An 18,853-nucleotide genomic window follows, 5' to 3' on the forward strand; every position below is an offset into this window, starting at 1 on the left:
TGAGTTCACCCTGGCTGCCATTCGGACCTCAGCCTTCTGTACCTTCCTCCCCTGGCCCCCATGCCCTGAGTCAGGGATCCATACAGAACAAGTGGCACGAGTGTGTGAGGCTCCGAGGCTTCATGGAGTCAGGATCCTCTTCCACACCCTTTTGCCTTTGCCTGGGTGCAGCTTTGCTCCTGGAGCCTCCTTCCCCAGCGCCTGCTGGGCATCAGATTATATTTGGTTCCGTATGGACTGTCTGTCTCTCTCCTACAGTCCACCAGGGCAGGGGCCACAGCTCTCGGTCACAGCTAATTTCTTGGCCTACAACAGTGCCTGATGCTTTAGAAAAAGAAAATAAATTTCTGCAAACACCCCCTGCATCCCCATCTGTGCTGGGTCCTGGTGGCTAAACAGTGTGTCCCTGACTGTGACGTGACTTGCATCTAGTCAGTTTAGCCTGCGAAGGATAAGTAAATGGCCCCAAGATAGTCACAGATGCAACAGAGGCCTCAGCGAGGGGCCATGGGAGGCCAGGACAGGGGCATCTGGTGGTGCGGTGAGTGGCATGGACTGTGAAGGGACCTCAGAGGTGGCCATTAAGCCTAATATCTAAGGCCTGAGTAGGGGCTTGCCTGCTCATCAGAGGAGGAGGAAGCCTAGTATTTCAGGCCAAGGACACGGCACGTGTGAAGGGCCCGGAGTGCTGCTGTGTTGGGATCGGCAAGGACTGTGCAGTAGTATAAACACAGGCCCCTCAGCAAGGGGAGGCCAGGCTGGGAGGGTGTGATGGTGCTTCCCTGCCAGAGGCTGGGTGTGGTGGCTCATGTCTGTAATCCCAGCACTTAGGGAGGCTGAGGTTGGTGGATCACTTGAGGTCAGGAGTTCGAGACCAGCCTCGCCAACATGGTGAAACTCCCTTCTCTCTTAAAAATTTAAAAAAATTAGCTGGGCATGGTGGCAGGCACCTGTAATCCCAGCTATTTGGGAAGCTGAGGTCAGAGAATCACTTGAATCTGGGAGGCGGAGGTTGCAGTGAGCTGAGATCGTGCCATTGCACTGCAGCCTGGGCAGCAGAGAGAGACTGTCTCAAAAATAAATAAAGCCACCTGGAGCTATCCCTGGAAATTTTAAGTAAGCTTGGGGCACCAGGCCTTTTTTAGTGAGTCCTGCCAGCCCAAGGGTGCCTAGAGGGAGCTGTGTCCCTGTCCAGGTGGGAGGTAGGGCTGTGAAAACCTGCCAGTGTTCCCAAAAGGTGGCTTTCAGCAGGTGAAGAAGAGGCAATTGGGCCTGAAGAGCCCTGTACGAAGGGGCATCGTGGGAGATTTAGATGATGGGACCTTTTGACCCTAGGGACAGGTTTCCCTGCCAGTTTGAAAACTCACATTGGTTGGCCAGGCATAGTGGCTCACGCCTGTAATCCCAGCATTTTGGGAGGCCGAGGTGGGCAGATCACTTGAGCCCAGGAGTTCAAGACTAGCCTGGGAAACCCCATCTGTATAAAAAAAAAAAAAAAAATTAGCATGGTGGAGTGTATATGTCATCCCAGCTACTTAGAAGCTGAGGTGGAAGGACCACTTGATCCCGGGAGGTTGAGGCTGCAGTGAGCTGTGATTGCATCACCACACTCCAAAATGGGCAGCAGAGCAGGGCCGTGTCTCAACAAAACAAAACTCACATCGGTGACCTCCTAATCCCAAAGTCAGTGTGTCATGGCGTGCCTGACATGGTGTGTGATGCGTCTGCTGGGCTCTGGAGGATCACCAGGCTTCTCCTTGTACGGACACGTTCAGTCCTGTCGGAAGCTACGGGAGGAAAGGATTGCCCCATCATTTGCCACATCAGGCAGCCAGGACTCAGAAAGGGGCTGACTTAGGAAGGTCACGGCAGCTCCACTTCCCAGGCAGCCCTAGAGGTTCTGTCATTCCTGCCCCTGACCTCCCAGCCCTGGCCCAGGGACTTTCGCCTGGGCCGACCCAGTCGTGCCAGCTCTGTGGGCCCAGTAAGCCTGGCTCCTCCAGGCCAGGTAGGGATTGGGGAGACTGCCCATAAAGCACAGGAATTTAGACCAGGGGGATAGAAGAGGGTAGATATTTCCTCAGCAAGTTTTTCGTGAGCCTTGCTGTGGTCAGGTCCCCTCCCCTGCAAGGCTCTGGGGCCACAGGAGGTCCCAGACTGAAGGAAAGTAGAGCCAGGTGTGGTCACCAATCTTCAGTCTTAGTTTAGGGTTGCCCTGGGCAGCCTCTGCCTCAGGTGGAAGACGGGGTGGGCATTTGAGAGCAGCAGGACAAATGCAGCCCCAGGGGTTCTTGGCTCTGAGCAGAGCCTGTGTCTCTCCCTTAGAGGCATGCTGGGAGGGGCTGGGATGCCATGCTACTGGGACCGCCCACCATGGCTGTAGGGGGCTCTGGATCTTCAGCTGCCCCAAGCCCCCCTTGGTCCACTCCCTCTACCTGAGAAGGGACTCCGTGTGAGGAGGGTGGATCAGGAGAGGTGGCCAGGCAAGGTGGCTCTGGTTTCCAGCTGCCACTGCCACCACCCACCCCACTGAGCCATGCCACCCGCCCTCTGCACGCAACCAGACACCTTGGCCTAGTGAGGCCTTGATGTAGGTGCTGATAGGTAGGCTTAGAGCTATGGCAACAGGTGGCCACCTCCTCCCAGCTGGTGGCAGGAGCTGAGACCGCAGAGGGACCAGGACTTAGATAACAGAGGTCTCCCCAGCAGCCTGGGAGGATCTGGTGATTGACACCCACCAGATGGGCATGGGGAGAAAAATGCTGGGATGAGCAACTTCTTTATCCAGGCCTGGGTGGGGGTGCCTGGCACGGCCCCCATGGAACATGCTACAGCTGGCAGCCCCCAGACCCCGGGGCTGTGCTCCTCTAGGAAGCATCCAGAAGGTAGGGCTTGCTGGGACTGAGGTACTCTAGCTTCCCAAAGAGATCTAGGGGGGACCAGAGGGTTCCTGACCCCAGCCTGCCTCCCATAGTCTCCTGGAGCCAAGGGAAGGGCAGGACTGGTGGGGCGACAGGAGGGCCCATGGGACAGGCTAGGCAGGAGCATGAGGTGTGGTCCCCTCAGGCCACCTGGTCCTCATCAGAGGGAGGAACTGGACAGTTCGCGCAGTGCCGCTGGCCTGGGCTGCCCTCTGAGCTTTCAGGCGGTCTCTTTACAGGCAGAGTCCTCCCAGCCCCTCTCTGCCACTCTTGGGTGAGGGGTGGGCTGGAGGGAGGTCCCTGAGACATCTGGGTTAGTGTGCCACCCACCCAGCCCAACTTCTCAGCTCTCCAAGTGCTGCTATCAGGAAAGGGGCTAGGTCTGCCTCTGGCTGGAGAGCCTGCTTGGACTTGGGGGTTACTTAGGCCCTTAGCCCTCTTGGCTGGCTTCCTAGGAGCTCAGTCCCACAGGACTTGGGGGCAGGGTGGGTGCAGCATGTCCCCCTCGCCAGCCCCTGTCAGCTTCCTGCTGGCCCCGACTCACCTCCCTCCTCCTCTCCCCACAGCCCGATCTGCTCAACTTCAAGAAGGGATGGATGTCAATCTTGGATGAGCCTGGAGAGGTAGGAGGACCAAGGCGGGACAGGAGGAGGCTGGCTTGTGCTGATGTCGGGCCCCGGGGCAGCCCAGGAGGCTGAGCTGTCCCTGGCTTCTGGGGGTGGGGGCCGGGTCTGGTGTGAGAACCCTGGGGGCAGGGGCTGCCCATCAGACTTCTGCCTCCTGGAGCAGTCTGCAGTGTGTAAAAGGGACCAGGGTGGGGGCCATCTAGCCCCTCACGCCCAGTGCTCCATCTCGATCTCATCAAGAGCCCCTTGGCCCTCCCACCTCAGTAGGAGCCTGGCTGGGAGTCGAGGGTCTTGGGTGGAAGGGCTGATGGAAGTTGTGTGGCCCGAGACACAGATTCCTAAAGCCTGGGCTGAAGGGGTGGGGCTCAGGGCACAGGTGCTGGAGTTTCACCCACCTGGAGCCCCACTGGTTGGGGTTGAGTCACAGCCTCCTCTAGGCCTCAGTGGCCACATCTGTGACATGGGCATAATGGATAATGGTGATTCTTTCCAGGTGGATAACAAGGTCACAGAGATCAAGCGTGTACAGGTGTCAACAGCCCCTGGCACTTACAATGGGCTCAGCTAAAGACCCTACCCTTCCTGTGGCATATGTGTCCTTGGAACCAGCAGGGACGGTGGCCGTTTCCCAGCTCTGTTCTTTCGGCTGCCAGGCTGGCTCCCTGCCCACCCTGCCTGGGCGGAAGCGTCTCCCCACCCCGGCCCTGCATGCGCCTGCCACCCCGGTCTGCGTGCAGCCTGCATGCCGGGGAGGGCTCCAAGCCAGAGGGGATTTCATTGTGTTTCCGGCCCGCATGTTTTATTCCCTCCAGCCCACAGCCTTCCCTACCCGTTGCCTGCCCGCTGCCCCTGGCGGCCGCTCTCTAGGCTCACACAAAGGCTGGCACCTGGCCAGTGACCCCTTCCCGGCCTCCCCACCCAGGGTCCCCGGAGGGCAGAGGGATTACAGGCCCCACCCAGAGCTGGCCATTACTCATCCTCTATCACAGGGTTCTGGAATGTCCGAGCTGGAAGGGCCCTGGGAGTTCAGCCAGCTCAACCCCTTGGTGCACAGACAGGAGACAGGCACACGAGGGTGTCAGTCTCTTCCAGGCCTAGGGGCACCTGGGGCAGACCCAGGCTCAGAAGTCGGCACACCTGAGGCCTATGGAGCTCCACCCAGTTTCTGTCTCGGACAGTCGTAGGCTAGGCCTGGAAGAGCTAAAGAAACCACTTGGTATTGAACCCCTGTCCTACTTTACAGAGAGGCAGTTGAGGTCTGCAGTAGCAACTCTGTTCACTCAGTGACAGCAGAATGGTTCTAAGAGGCCCAGCCTCCCAGAACGAACCCAATGACCTGGTGTCCATGTCTATGCCAAGGGCCATGACAGCCATACATACAAGAGAGGGTCAGGCACCTCTTACCTCACCAGAAGGTGTAGGGACTTCTTTTTTTTTTTTTTTTTTTTTGCGACAGTCTTGTTCTGTCCCCCAGGCTGGAGTGCAGTGGCTCAATCTTGGCTCACTGCAACCTCCACCTCCCGTGAAGGACCTATGCCAGGCATAGGGACTTCTTATAGCTCTCCTTTATGTGTCAGAAGACTGAAGCTCAGAGAAGTGGAGACACTTGCCTAAAGGCACACAGCAAGCAAGGGAACTCTTGGGTGCAAAACCTTGTTTCTCAGGGAGGCAATGTGGAAAGAAGTAGAAAGTATCATCCTTACATGCCCCCTGAAAACTCACCCTCTTCTTGAGGAGAGAAAACTAAGTACTTGAAACACCCAACAGCACAGACAGGGCTTGGTGATGCAAGGGAACCCGGGAGGGCTGGGGACCGGGTGACGTGCACTGACCCTGGCAGTAGGCGGGCCGAGACTGGGATTCCAGTGGAGTCTCCAGAAGCCCGGAGGTGGGCTGGGCTTGGCATAATATTGGGCTGTTCTGGCACCCCCACCCCTTTCCTACATGCCCTGCCAATCTCACCCCCAGCTGGAGCAGAGACAGGCAGTGCAGGAATGCACCCAATCACAAATCCTAAATGTGCAGGTTAGTGCGCTCTCACCCGCTGCACATGCGGGTAGCCAGCCTGCAGATCAAGAGGCAGACTGTGTGGCCGGGCACGATGGTTCACACCTATAATCCCAGCACTTTGGGAGGCTGAGTTGAGCGGATCACCTGAGGTCAGGAGTTTGAGAGCAGTCTGGCCAACATGGTGAAACCCGTCTCTATTAAAAATGACAAAAATCAGCCAGGGGGAGTGGTGGGTGCCTGTAATCCCAGCTACTCAGGAGACTGAGGAGAATTGCTTGAACCTGGGAGGCAGAGGTTGCAGTGAGCTGAGATCACACAGACTACACTCCAGCCTAGGCAACAAGAGCGAAACTCCGTCTCAAAAAAAAAAAAAAAAAAAAAATGCAGATTGTGCCTGGCACTCACTCCTACCCCTACCCTGGGGCTCCATCCAGTCCTACTCCCTGAGGGACTATTGTCCCTAACCATGGTGATGATCTGGGGAATATGGAAAAAGACATGAAGTCCTGGCCCCACTTAGTCCCTGACTTGCTTACACAGGTCATCACCCCTCCCTGTCTGCACTGGGTCTGGGGTGCCTGAGGAGCCTTGGTCATCTTAAAAAGGGCTCCAAGAAGGAAAGGGAGGGGAAGCCAGCCCATTTCACAGATGCAGCCCCTGAGGCTCAGAAAGGAAATGGAGGGGCCAGGTCTCAAATCAGCATTTTCTGCTTCTGCACCCCTCCTGTGTGCAGCATAGTCGGTTTGGCAGCCACCCAGGACACCTGTACAATCGCACACACTGGCTCTCTCATTCCACCCTCCTTGCAGCCTCCCACCCCCTCGCTCACCACCACCTCTACTTCGCAGTGGAAGAAGCATTGGTTTGTGCTGACAGATTCAAGCCTCAAATATTACAGAGACTCCACTGCTGAGGAGGTGAGCTCAGGGGTGTACTGATGAACCCCCAGAAGGGCTTGGGGTGGCCTGGCTGGGGTCAGTGGAGTGGGTCACGCCAGGGCCCATGCAGACCATAGTGGGCCCTCCTGCTCCAGGCAGATGAGCTGGATGGTGAGATCGACCTTCGTTCCTGCACGGATGTCACTGAGTATGCGGTGCAGCGCAACTATGGCTTCCAGATCCATGTGAGGCTTCGTGCGGCTTGGGGGCTGGTGGTGGACAGCATGGCTGGAGGTCCCTGGGGGAGGTTTTGGTATTGAACGTGGCTCACCATGGAGGCTGGATCCCTGTCACTCATTTACCCAGAGACTCTGTCCTCAGAGCCAGACAGAGCTGTGATGCCAACACTTAGCATATGTGGAAAGATGTTGGTGCCAGCAGAGCGCCTCCCAGGCCAATGGAAGGGAGGTTTTGTACCCCATGCCCACCCCAGAGTCAAGACCTTAGACACCTCCTGGGAAGGAAGGGTCAGCCTCCCCGGGGTCCATGGTGGGGAGGGAGACAGGGGGCTGGCCATGTGGCAACCTACCTGTGCGGTGGCCTTACAGACCAAGGATGCTGTCTATACCTTGTCGGCCATGACTTCAGGCATCCGGCGGAACTGGATTGAGGCTCTGAGAAAGACTGTGCGTCCAACCTCAGCCCCAGATGTCACCAAGTACGTACTAAACTGGACTGGGGCCTTGGGGGAAGCACTTGGCCTTCCATCCCTGAGTAGGTTTCTACTGAGGGCTTTGCCTTCTGGGCCTTTGTTTCTCTATCCACACATGGGAAGAGAGCAGTAGGCATTCTTGGCATCATCCTGAAATACACTGAGGGTGAGAGGTTTGATCTGCCTCCTCACATGTGATGGAAGGGGCCCCTTCTCTTTGAAGGAGATCCTATGAGTCAGAAGCTCCTGCTAGAGGGCTGTTCTGTCTCTGCCATGGGGGCTGTGTCTAAACCTGTGTTGGGAAGGGGTGGCTAAGTAGTCTGGCGTCGGCACCCATGCCTCCTGGGATGGGGAGCCCACTCCCTCTGGAGGCTGCCATGGGCACTGGGACAGGAGAGCTGAGTTACCTAGTGGCAGAGCCCCCCACAGTATAAACCCTAGATGGCCATGGTGGGCTGGGACTTGGAGCTGCTGGGCAGTGGGAACAGAGTGTGGTATTTTTTTAATTTAATTTAATTTAATTTTTTTTGAGACCGAGTCTTGCTCTGTTGCCAGGCTGGAGTGCAGTGACACGATCTTGGCTCACCGCAACCTCCTTCTGGATTCAAGCGATTCTCCTGCCTCAGCTTCCTGAGTAGCTGGGACTACAGGCACATACGACCATGCCCGGCTAATTTTTGTATTTTAGTAGAGATGGGGTTGCACCATGGCCAGGCTGGTCTCAATCCCCTGACCTCATGATCTGCCCGCCTCGGCCTCCCAAAGTGCTGGGATTACAGGCGTGAGCCACTGCGCTCAACCCAGAGCGTGGTGTTAAAGAAGGCTGGTGCGTGTGGTGGCTCACACCTGTAATCCCAGTGCTTTGGGAGACTGAGATGGGACGACCACTTGAGTGCAGGAGTTCAAGATCAGCCTGGGCAATATAGTGAGACCTCGTCCCTACAAAAATAATTTAAAAATTAGCCAGATGTGGTGGGGTGTGCCTCTCAGCCAAGATGGGAAGAGGCAGAGTCCCCAGCTTGGCCACACTGTGGCTATTCAGCTTTAGGCCAGAGGCTTTCCCGTCTAGGTTTCAGAGTCCTCGTCTGTCACGTTAGCATGTCACATCTGTACATGTGCAAGGATGTGGCTAGAGTGCTTTGTGAACTCTGAAGTACTATGCAGCTGGACTGTTACTTAGTGTATATGTCCAGCTGCTTTAACAAAGAAACCCCAAACACAGTAGCTTAACCGAGATAGATGTTTATTTCTCCCTTCAGCACGGCCCAGAGTTATGCAGTCCTGGCCTGGTGGGGCCCGTCTGCCCTTTCAGAGGAGCCACCTGACACACCCACTTGGCAGCCTGTATTCACATGACTACAAGCAGCTGCGGGAACACTGGGAAGTGTAGTTTTTGGCAGGGTGACTTCATACTCAGCTATTACTGAGCTATTACTGTGGATAAAGAGAATTGCAGCCAGGTACGGTGGCTCACACCTGTAATCCCAGCACTTTGGGAGGCTGAGGCGGGCAGATCACGAGATCAGGGGATCGAGACCAGCCTGACCAACATATGAAACTCTATCTCTACTTAAAAATACAAAAATTAGCTGGGCATGGTGGCGCGCACCTGTAATCCCAGCTACTTGGGAGGCTGAGGCAGGAGAATTGCTTGAACCGGGGAGGCAGAGGTTGCAGTGAGCCGAGAGCATGCCATTGTACTCCAGCCTGGGCAATAGAGCGAGACTCCATCTCAAAAACAAAAAGAAATTGCTATAGATGTTCAGAGTCTCTACAACCTGTGCTCTGTGCACAAGGTCCCTGCCTTCACCCCGTCAGCAGTGACTGTGGGCACCCCCATTACCACTGTGAGACTTGGGACCCCAGGCCATTGTCTCCCACAGCAACTCACTGATCACCATTGGCAGAAAGCCTTCTGCCTGCTTTCCACGCTCGCCCACCCAGTCCTCACATCCATCCTGCAAGAGGTGGTGCTGTCCCACGTTACAGATGAGGTCACTGAAGCTCAGAGAGGGCAAAGGGGCCAATGTGGTGGCACACACCTGTAATCCCAGTGCTTTGGGAAGATGAGGTGGGAGGATCACATGAACTCAGGAGTTCGAGACCAGCCTAGGCAATATATTGAGACCCCCATCTCTACCAAAAATTTAAAAAATTAGCTGGGCATGGTGGTGCATGACTATAGTCCCAGCTACTCCGGAGGCTGAGGCAGGAGGATCACTTGAGCTAAGGAGTCTAAGGCTGCAGTGAACTATGATCTCACCAGTCTACTTCAGCCAGGGCAATAGAGTGAGACCCTGTCCCTTGAGAAACCTACAAGAAGAGGGGGCAAGGGAAGCCAGGTGTCCTGGAGGGCCCCTGGGATGTCAAGTGTTGGAGCTGGGATGTTCCTGGGGTCTGTTAGCCAGGAAGCTCAGGTCAGGCTGCTTCCTTCCCTGGGGTCGGTCTCCAGCCCCTGGCACAGGGCTGGCACACAGGTGTCACTCCAGAAGAGCTCGTTGTGGGACTGAGTGGGAGAGGACCCACCTGACGTGGCTCTGCTGGTGCCCTAGGCTCTCGGACTCTAATAAGGAGAATGCGCTACACAGCTACAGCACCCAGAAGGGCCCCCTGAAGGCCGGGGAGCAGCGGGCAGGCTCTGAGGTCATCAGCCGGGGTGGCCCTCGGAAGGCGGACGGGCAGCGGCAGGCCCTGGACTACGTGGAGCTCTCCCCGCTGACCCAGGCCTCCCCACAGCGGGCCCGCACCCCGGCCCGTGCTCCTGACCGCCTGGCCAAGCAGGAGGAGCTGGAGCGGGACCTGGCCCAGCGCTCCGAGGAGCGGCGCAAGTGGTTCGAGGCCACAGACAGCAGGGCCCCAGAGGTGTCCGCTGGTGAGGGGCCACGCCGGGGCCTGGGAGCCCCCCTGACTGAGGACCAGCAGAGCCGGCTCAGTGAGGAGATCGAGAAGAAGTGGCAGGAGCTGGAGAAGCTGCCTCTGCGGGAGAATAAGCGGGTGCCACTCACTGCCCTGCTCAACCAAAGCCGTGGAGAGCGCCGGGGGCCCCAAAGTGACAGCCATGAGGCCCTGGAGAAAGAGGTAGGCCCCACGCTGGCTCTCTAGGAGGCCCCTCGCCCCTGTGCCCCTCCAATCCCTGCGTTCATGCCCTGACATTTGTCTTGCACTCCTACAGGGATGGAGAGCTCACCCCTGATCTGCTGTGAGTGTATACCCTACACTCCTTTGAACAAGAATCTTCTTCCTTAGACCTTAGTAGTTTGGTTTGGGTTTGTTTGTTTGCTTTTCCCCTAGTTCTGCCCTTAGCCACCACAGAGAAGCAAAGTGGGAAAAGAGGGGAGAGACCTGCCAGGCACGATGGCTCACACCTGTAATCCCAACACTTTGGGGGGCCAACGTGGGAGGATCACTTGAGCCCAAGAGTTCAAGACCAGTCTGTGCAACGTGGCGAAACTCCATGTCTACAAAAAATACGAAATCTAGCTGGGTGTGCTGGTGCGCACCGGTAGTCCAGCTACTTGGGAGGCTGAGGTGGGAGGATGCCTGGAGCCCAGGAGGCGAGGTTACAGTGAGCCAAGATCAAGCCACTGCACTCTAGCATGGGCAGTAGAGCCAGACCTTGTCTTAAATTAAAAAGAAGAAGAAGGAGAGACCGTTATTGTGTTTATTATCTTCTGCACATGGCCTCTCTGCCTGCACTGACTCATGGAATCTTCAATGCGGCCTCCACCCCTAGGGTGGACCTTAGCAGTGTTACTCGCAGGAAAACTGAGGCTCAAAGATGTTTCCACTGTCACCTACATGATGTGTAAATATCTGTGACCACAGTTTTCTGTTCCCAACCCTGTCTAGTCTCCTCTGGGCCAAGGCTCTCCCAGGTCATTGACCTGACCATCCAGGAAACAGCCCAGCGTGCCCCTGACCCCATCTCACTCCAGGGCTGCTTGCCCCTCTTTCAGACCCTGAGCCATTCCTAAGCCTCCCAGGGACGCTGAGCTGGCATCCGTGTGGAGCTGGCAGCCTGTGGGCTCCTCACTGCCTTCCACCAGCCCTGCCCCGGCTTCCAGGCCCCACTGATCACCCTCCTCCCTCATAGGTTCAGGCTCTTCGGGCCCAGCTGGAGGCGTGGCGTCTCCAAGGGGAAGCTCCTCAGAGTACACCGAGATCCCAGGAGGATGGCCACATCCCCCCTGGCTACATCTCACAGGTAAGGCTGGGGGGCTGTTTTTTGGGGGGAAGGGGCAGGTTTTTGATTGTGGTGTTATCAGAAAACAGCTGAGATTTTGGGAGCCCTTCCTGTGTGTGCTGGAACCCATGTGAGGCATTTGACATGCGTCATCTCGTTTAATCTCCCCACAGCTGGTGGGCCTGATCACGGTGCCCATTTTACAGACAAGGCCACTGAGCTCTGAGAGGTTATGTGACTTGCCTGAGGTCACCCTGCCTGCAGGTGTCAAAGGTGGGATTTGAGCCAGGGTCCAGCTGACTGCAGAGCCTGTGAGTCCCCATGTGACACTCTGCACTCGACCCTTCCCCCGGGAAAGTGGGGGCCAGTGGCGCCAAGAGTCACTCCCTGAACACAGGGAAATCCTTCGAGGCCCAGCAGGCCAAGGCCCCACACAAGGAGGTCTGCAGGACCGGGGAGTGTCTCCAGTGGCCCTCAGAATGCACCATCTGCCTAGGACAGTGGTTCTTAACTGGGTCCATTTTGTCTCCCTTGGGGACATTTGGCTGTGTCTGGGAACAATTTTGGTTGTCACAACTAGGACAAACTACCTAGAAAAAAAAGTGTGTGTGCACATATATAAGTTTATTATAAAGTTTACCAATGAAAACAATGTTTAGTGTCCAGTTTACTAATATACAATTTTATTGTGAATTCCATATAGCAAATGGATTTTTCTCAGAATGCTCTCAGTGATTTTTCCACACTCTTGTATCCACAACTAATTAACAAACAGGTTGTTTCAGCATGTATACTGGTTGACACTTTTCTCTATGGTAATGAGTAAGATGACGAGACATTTGTCGAAAATTTACTGGTCCATGTTGTGGGTGACTTCTTTGCTAAATCTGATAGTGGTTTTTTATTAAGAATATCTGAGCCGGGCGCGGTGGCTCAAGCCTGTAATCCCAGCACTTTGGGAGGCCGAGGCGGGTGGATCACGAGGTCAAGAGATCGAGACCATCCTGGTCAACATGGTGAAACCCCGTCTCTACTACAAATACAAAAATTCAGCTGAGCATGGTGGCGTGTGCCTGTAATCCCAGCTACTCAGGAGGCTGAGGCAGGAGAATTGCCTGAACCCAGGAGGCGGAGGTTGCGGTGAGCTGAGATCGCGCCATTGCACTCCAGCCTGGGTAACATGAGTGAAACTCCGTCTCAAAAAAAAAAAAAAAGAATATCTGAGAATATCCTATTGTGAATATTTTTGCAATTCTTGTTCTATTTATAATGTAATGGTTATAGCTGTGACACACTTTTAAGTTCAGTTTGCGTTATTAGCATTTTCTTGTCACTCGTTTAAGTCTAGACAGTCAACCAAACAATGAATCAAGCCCTGCTGTGTATGGTTTACCAGTTCCATGGTGTGAATACTCCCACTGTGGCTGATGCTGCGTTACCAGCATGAAGTCCCTGGACACAGAGTTGGGAGGAGATGTCAGATCATTCTGTAGGATTTCCGCCATGCAGATACAGTAGATGTGACTGACCCCAAGAGCACTCATAATAAAACAGTGAAATAATTAGAAAGTAATAAATTTGAGTATCCATTACCTTGTCTTTAATGTAGTTAATTATAAGTATATAAATTTTAATTTTTAATGGCTGTGCTTAACAACTACATCACAGAATTCCTAAAAATTTGACAATCAACTGTCTGCAGTCAGCGCACCATAACCTAAAGTAGAAAAGAAGGCCCCAGGCAGGAGGAGCCTTCTAGAAGTTTCCAAGGAGAGGTCACGTGAGGGGGCTCTCAGGAAGGTATTGTCTGGGGCATGAGAAAAGAGGCTGGTTGGTGCCTATTGTGGAGGCCTCCAGTGCTGAGCTAAGAGTTAGAAGCTCTGGCCGGGCATCGTGGCTCATGCCTGTAATCCCAGCCCTTTGGGAGTTTGAGGTGGGCAGATCACTTGAGGTCAAATGTTTCATCCTGAGACCAGCCTGGTCAACAGGGTGAAACCCCCTTTCTGCTAAACAAACAAAAGTTAGTAGGGCGTGGTGGTGTGCGCCTGTAATCCCAGCTACTCTGGTGGCTGAGGCAGAATTGCTTGAACCCGGAAGGCAGAGGTTGCAGTGAGCTGAGATCCTGCCTCTGCACTCCAGCCTGAGTGACGCTGAGAATCTATCTTTTATTAAAAAAAAAAAAAGCTCACTCCACAGACTTAGACTTTTGGAAGTTCAGAGTCAAACAGTGATGTCAGGAAAGTGATGTCAGAGTGGATGGGGCTTGGGAGAGGGCCAGGTATAAGGCACTAGATTAGTGGCTATAGGAGTGTGAATGTCAGGGGTCTGGAGGAAGGAGAATTGAGAGCTGGATGACCAGATCTGTGGAAGGCAGGGGTGCCTTCGGGGGCCCTGAGGCTGGGGCTGCTCCTGCGAGGAAGCCCAGAGAGCATAGAGGTTCCACTGATGGAGGAGCAGGGGTGGGACACAGAGGGTGAGCGTGGGGGCTTACCCTGTCCTGGGGAGGGGCAGGGGAGAGGCCAGTGTTGTGCACTGTAGCCCCTCCCCAGGGCAGAGAAGGGAGCTGGGGGCCCAACACCCCAGATGAGGCAGGTGGGAGGACCTCAGAAAGCCCAACCAGGGGCTTTCACATGCACTCTGTTCTAAGGCGCTCCAGGGGTTGCTTTCTGGGTGGGGGGGGCTGGGGCCCATTTGTACCCACCTATAATCAGAGCAGCTTCATTTTTCTCCATCTTATTTTAATTTTTTTAGAGATGAAGTCTCTCCCTGTCACCCAGGCTGCAGTGCAGTGGCACAATCATGGCTCACTGCAGCCTCGAACTCTAGGGCTCAAGCAATCCTCCCACCTCAGCCTCCTGAGTAGGAACCACAGGTGCACACCACCATGCCTGGCTAATTAAAAACCTTTTTTTGTAGAGAAAGGTCTCACTGTGTTGCCCAAGCTGGTCTTGAACTCCTGGGCTCAAGTGATTCTTCCACCTTGGCCTCCCAAAGTGCTGGGAGTACAGGTGTGAACACTGCACCGGCCCATCTTTGTCCATTTTACTCACAGAGCCAGCTTTAGATTTCCTTTGGATAAAGGCTGTGCCACTACAGTGAAGTCTGAAAGGCACTGCTATGGCTTCTCAGCTTACAGGTGGCAAAACTGAGGCCCACAGAAGGGTGTGATCTTTGAGCTGTGGGCAGACCTGTGTCTGGAATCCAGGCGTTCTAGTCCCCCCGTGCCCCTCTGGGTGCACCACAGGCTGTCAGCATTTTATCCCGTTACAGTGGCATGGGCAGGGGGAGCAGGTGGGAGGGGAGAAGGGAGTAATTGTGAAATAGAGCTGAAGACCAGGCAGGTGGAGGATTGACACCAGATGCGGAGGGAGGGCAGATGCGAGGGAGGGTTCAGAGAAGAGGAGCTGAGTCATCTGTGTCGCCCTCAGGCATGGGAGGAGGCAGCTGGAAACTCAGTGGACCTGGAGGAGTGACAGCTGGGGAGGGATTCCCCAACTGGTGTCTCAGGCTGAGTGGGTGCCCTTCCTTCAGGGCTTGGGGGCTTGGCGCTGTGGGACAGCTGTCGGGTGGTCTGGGGCTTCACCCACTGGATGTCTGGTAAAGAGGACCCTTCCCCACTGTTGTGGTGGGTGACAGAGGCATTTCTTTATCTATTTTGATATGCATGTTAGAGGCAACAGCCAGAATCAGGACACCTTGGGCCACTCAGGAAGGTAGGTCACAGAGCATTCCCTGGCCATCTAGGTGTCCCTCTTCGTCAGCTGGGTCCCACCTCCCGATGTCAGCCCCTGCACCCCTGAGCTGCCAGGTCTGCCTGCCTGATCTGGCCCTTTTCAGAAGCCCAGTCCCCACCCCCATGTTGCTGGGCTCCCCACTGGTGGGTACGGCTGGCATAGGGTCTCCCTCTGTGCACGGGGTTCCTGTCCCGTACCCAGGGAGCCTCGGGGGCTGGTCCTGTGAGGCCTGCTTTACAGATGCCAAGACTGGAGCTCAGAGGGGCGAGGGGCTTGTTCAGGTTCACTCTGAGATGCAGCCAGGATGAGGACCCCCCTCTGAGGTCCAAAGCCATGTTCTGTTGTCCTAAGCCGGGAGGCATATAGAGGGCAGGGACAGAAGTCAGGCACAGCCACCCCTGTCTCCACTTGAAGCTCTTGGCTCTCATCCTTCTATCATATCACCCCCTGCAGCCCAGGTGGGGCTGCCGGAGAGGCAGGGAGGTGGCCTGTGTGTGGGGGAGACAGCCCCTCATCTGGCCCTCTGGGCCTCAGTTTCTTCCCTCGCACTTCTTCCCACTTCCCTTTTTAATTACCTTAAACATTTTTTTAATTATATAAAAAACATGTTTACATTTTCAAAAATAATTCAAACAAATTGAAAGGTTAGAAATCAACACCCTCACATCCCTTCCGCTGCCAGCTGCCACCCTGGGGTCACATCGGTGGCTGCTGCCGCCTTGCCTGCCTCTCAGTTTCCTGTGGCAGCTGTAACCGGTCACCACAGCTGCCTAAATAATGCACATGTATTACCTCACGCTTCTGTAGGCGAGAAGTCTAACGTGGGTCTTGCCGTGCTGCAGCTGAGGCAGGACTGTGTTTCTCTACAGGTGCCCGTGGCTTCCCTTCTGGTGGCCGCCCAGGTCCCTTGGCTCTCAGCCCCTTCCTTCATCTTCAAAGCCTGCAGAGGGGAAGTTGAGTCCTTCTCCCGCCACATCACTCTGACCATCCCTTCCTGGTCACACCTCCCTTGAACTCTTTGCTTCTGCCCCTTCGTCCACTTTTAAGGACCCTTGTGATTACACTGGGCTCGAGGGATAATCTGGGATAATCTCCTGATTTTAAGGTCAGCTGATTAGCAACCTTCATTCCCTCGGCAGTCTGAATTCCTCTTTGCCACGTAACATGACAATCACAGATCCTTGGGAGTAGGATGTGGACAACTTTGGGGGGCTGTCATTCTGCCCCCCACAATCTCCTCCCTACCTTTTCTGTGTTTTTGTGTCCAAGGACTGGGACGGACAGGTCTGCACATTTGTCCCCGTGAGTGAGATCATACCACGTGTGTCAGAAGCCAACTTTCACTACCTGATTTTGGGATCTTTTTCCACAGCATCCACATTAAAACTCTGTCTAGGCCGGGCGTGGTGACTCATGCCTGTAATCCCAGCACTTTGGGAGGCCAGTGTGGGTGGATCATGAGGTCAGGAGTTCAAGACCAGCCTGGCCAACATGGTGAAACCTTGTCTCTACTAAAAATACAAAAATTAGTCGGGCATGGTGGCACTTGCCTGTAATCCCAGCTACTTGAGAGGCTGAGGCAGAAGAATCGCTTAAACCGGGGAAGCAGAGACTGCAGTGAACCGAGATCATGCCACTGCACCCCAGCCTGGCCAACAGAGCAAGACTCCAATCTCAAAAAAAAAAAAAAAAAAAAATTGTAAAGCTCGATCCCATCATTTATTCAAGAGTTCCCCTGATAGGCATTTAGATTGTTTCCGGTTTTCATCTGTTACCAACCTTGCCGTAGGGAAGAAATACCCTTGTTTCAGGAGTGTCTGTACACATGTGACTTGCTGTGGGATCAGAAAAGGAGTGGACCTGCTAGGTCAGCCAGTGGGGTCGCAAAATGTGATGATGCCACCAGACCACCCCCCTCACACACACGGTCACGGCGGACACTCCCAGTAGTGGGTATCACTAGTCTTTGAGATACTTGCCCATCTTGTCTACTAAGCATTATTTTGTATTACGTCATCAGTTTCAGCTCATTTTCTGAGCACCTGCCACATGTCAGGCCCTGGCCTAGACCCTGGGGACTGCACCAGTCAGGTGTTCTCAGTCTTTAGGGAACTTATGGTTTGACAGAAGCAGAACATTTTCAGGCAGGGGAGAGGCTGCCCAGAGACAGAGCTAGGAGAGACATTTAAACTGGGTTGCAGGTCAGTAAATTCCCCCGGGAGGTAAAGTTGCCAAAAAAGCGTTCTAGGCAGTGGGAATAGCATGAGCTGAAGCTCAGAGGTGTGAACGTGCTGCAACTGTAACTATAAGATTTCGTGGCAGAGAAGGGCCGGGGATGAGACCGCAAACGTCAGCCATGGGAGCAGGGACTTGACTCTGTAGGACGGGGAGTCCCTGGAGGGCTTGAGGCAGGAGTGACAAGGTGAGGTTTGTGAACAAGGAGCTGTGGCTGGAGGTGCCAGGGCCCAGGAAGAGGTGGTGCACCTGCCCCTGAGCCTTCTCTGGAGTCTGGGAAAGGGCCGCTGTCCCAGAGGAACGGGCAGCCGCTGACACCCTGGCCTCCGGCCCGCAGGAGGCATGTGAGCGCAGCCTGGCAGAGATGGAGTCCTCGCACCAGCAGGTGATGGAGGAGCTGCAGCGGCACCACGAGCGGGAACTGCAGCGACTACAGCAGGAGAAGGAGTGGCTCCTGGCCGAGGAGACAGCAGCCACAGCCTCAGGTATGGACCCTGGGTGGGGCACAGTGGGCTGAGCCCTCAGCCTCCCCACTGAGTCTCCTCCTGGCCAAACTAGGGAGGATTTTATCAAATAAGAGGTAGGGGTCTCAGTGCCACATTTGGGGTAAGGGTCAGCAGGGGTTGGAAGCCCCTAGAACTGGCCTGTAGCCGCTACTTGAAAAGGTGAAACTGAGGCAGAAAAGACACCCTCCCCAGCCAGGTGCGGTGGTTCATGCCTGTAATCCTAGCACTTTGGAAGGTCAAGGTGGGCAGATCGCCTGAGGTCAGGAGTTAAAGACCAGCCTGGCCAACATGGAGAAACCCCATCCTTAGTAAAAATATACAAAATTAGCCAGGCGTGGTGGCACATGCTGGTAATCCCAGCTACTCGGGAGGCAGAGGCAGGAGAATCACTTGAACCTGGGAGGTGGAGGTTGCCACGAGCCGAGATTGTGCCATGGCACTCCAGCCTGGGCAGTAAAAGCGAAACTTGGTCTCAAAAAACAAAAACAAAAAAAAGACACCCTCCCCACCCCCAACACCACCACTACCATGGGTGGTGACTCCTCCCCTCAGGGGCCTGCAGCCACCAGAGAATCTGCCTAAAGCCACACGCTGCCTACATGCTGCAGGGAGGGGCTGATCAGCTGCATCCCTGTCCTCATATGAGTGACTCCTCCCCGGGCACATAGGCCAGACCTTGGGGAGAGCAGGGGAAGGTGTGAGTAGTGTCCACCCCAGTTGTGTGTCAGGCACTGGGCCCCACATCTTCCCCACAGGAGCACCTTTCATACTAGACAGTTCCCTCCGCTCCTGTCCACTGCACACGTGCTGTGTGCCTGGCACTTTCCTAGGCACCATTAGGGGTTTGCAGAAGAATAGAAATGATGGCCAATGTCACATGATCTGAAGCTCTCAACCTGCCAGTGCTGTGCCAAGTGCTCGTGCACTCAAACCCAGCCTGGGGCCAGTGTGCTCTGCATTTTAGGAAGATGGCTATTGCAGGTGCCTGTGTCAGAGGCGCTGTCCCCCTCAGCAGAGGATGGACCTCGCCCTGTAATCTAGCGCTAAG

General features: G+C 55.0%; 1 protein-coding gene across 5 annotated transcripts in view; it reads left to right on the forward strand.

Moving 5' to 3' along the window:
- The window catches only part of TRIOBP (TRIO and F-actin binding protein), a 38,791-nt gene that overhangs the window by 13,499 nt on the left and 6,439 nt on the right, over positions 1–18,853 (forward strand). For 3 of the 5 annotated variants that reach the window (XM_032266695.1, XM_032266696.1, XM_032266697.1), the window contains 7 exons: positions 3,488–3,544; positions 6,367–6,474; positions 6,591–6,680; positions 7,044–7,153; positions 9,700–10,225; positions 11,241–11,351; positions 17,637–17,784. In XM_032266695.1, coding sequence (XP_032122586.1) covers positions 3,488–3,544; positions 6,367–6,474; positions 6,591–6,680; positions 7,044–7,153; positions 9,700–10,225; positions 11,241–11,351; positions 17,637–17,784 — 1,150 coding nt within the window. Of the gene's footprint in view, positions 1–3,487; positions 3,545–6,366; positions 6,475–6,590; positions 6,681–7,043; positions 7,154–9,699; positions 10,226–11,240; positions 11,352–11,503; positions 12,235–17,636; positions 17,785–18,853 lie in introns of those variants that run through there. The other 2 variants (XM_032266699.1, XM_032266700.1) reach the window with 2 other exon arrangements.

The sequence above is a fragment of the Sapajus apella genome, unplaced genomic scaffold, assembly GCF_009761245.1.
Source record: "Sapajus apella isolate SASKATOON/1434 unplaced genomic scaffold, GSC_monkey_1.0 scaffold160, whole genome shotgun sequence".
NCBI classification, from domain to species: Eukaryota; Metazoa; Chordata; class Mammalia; order Primates; family Cebidae; genus Sapajus; species Sapajus apella.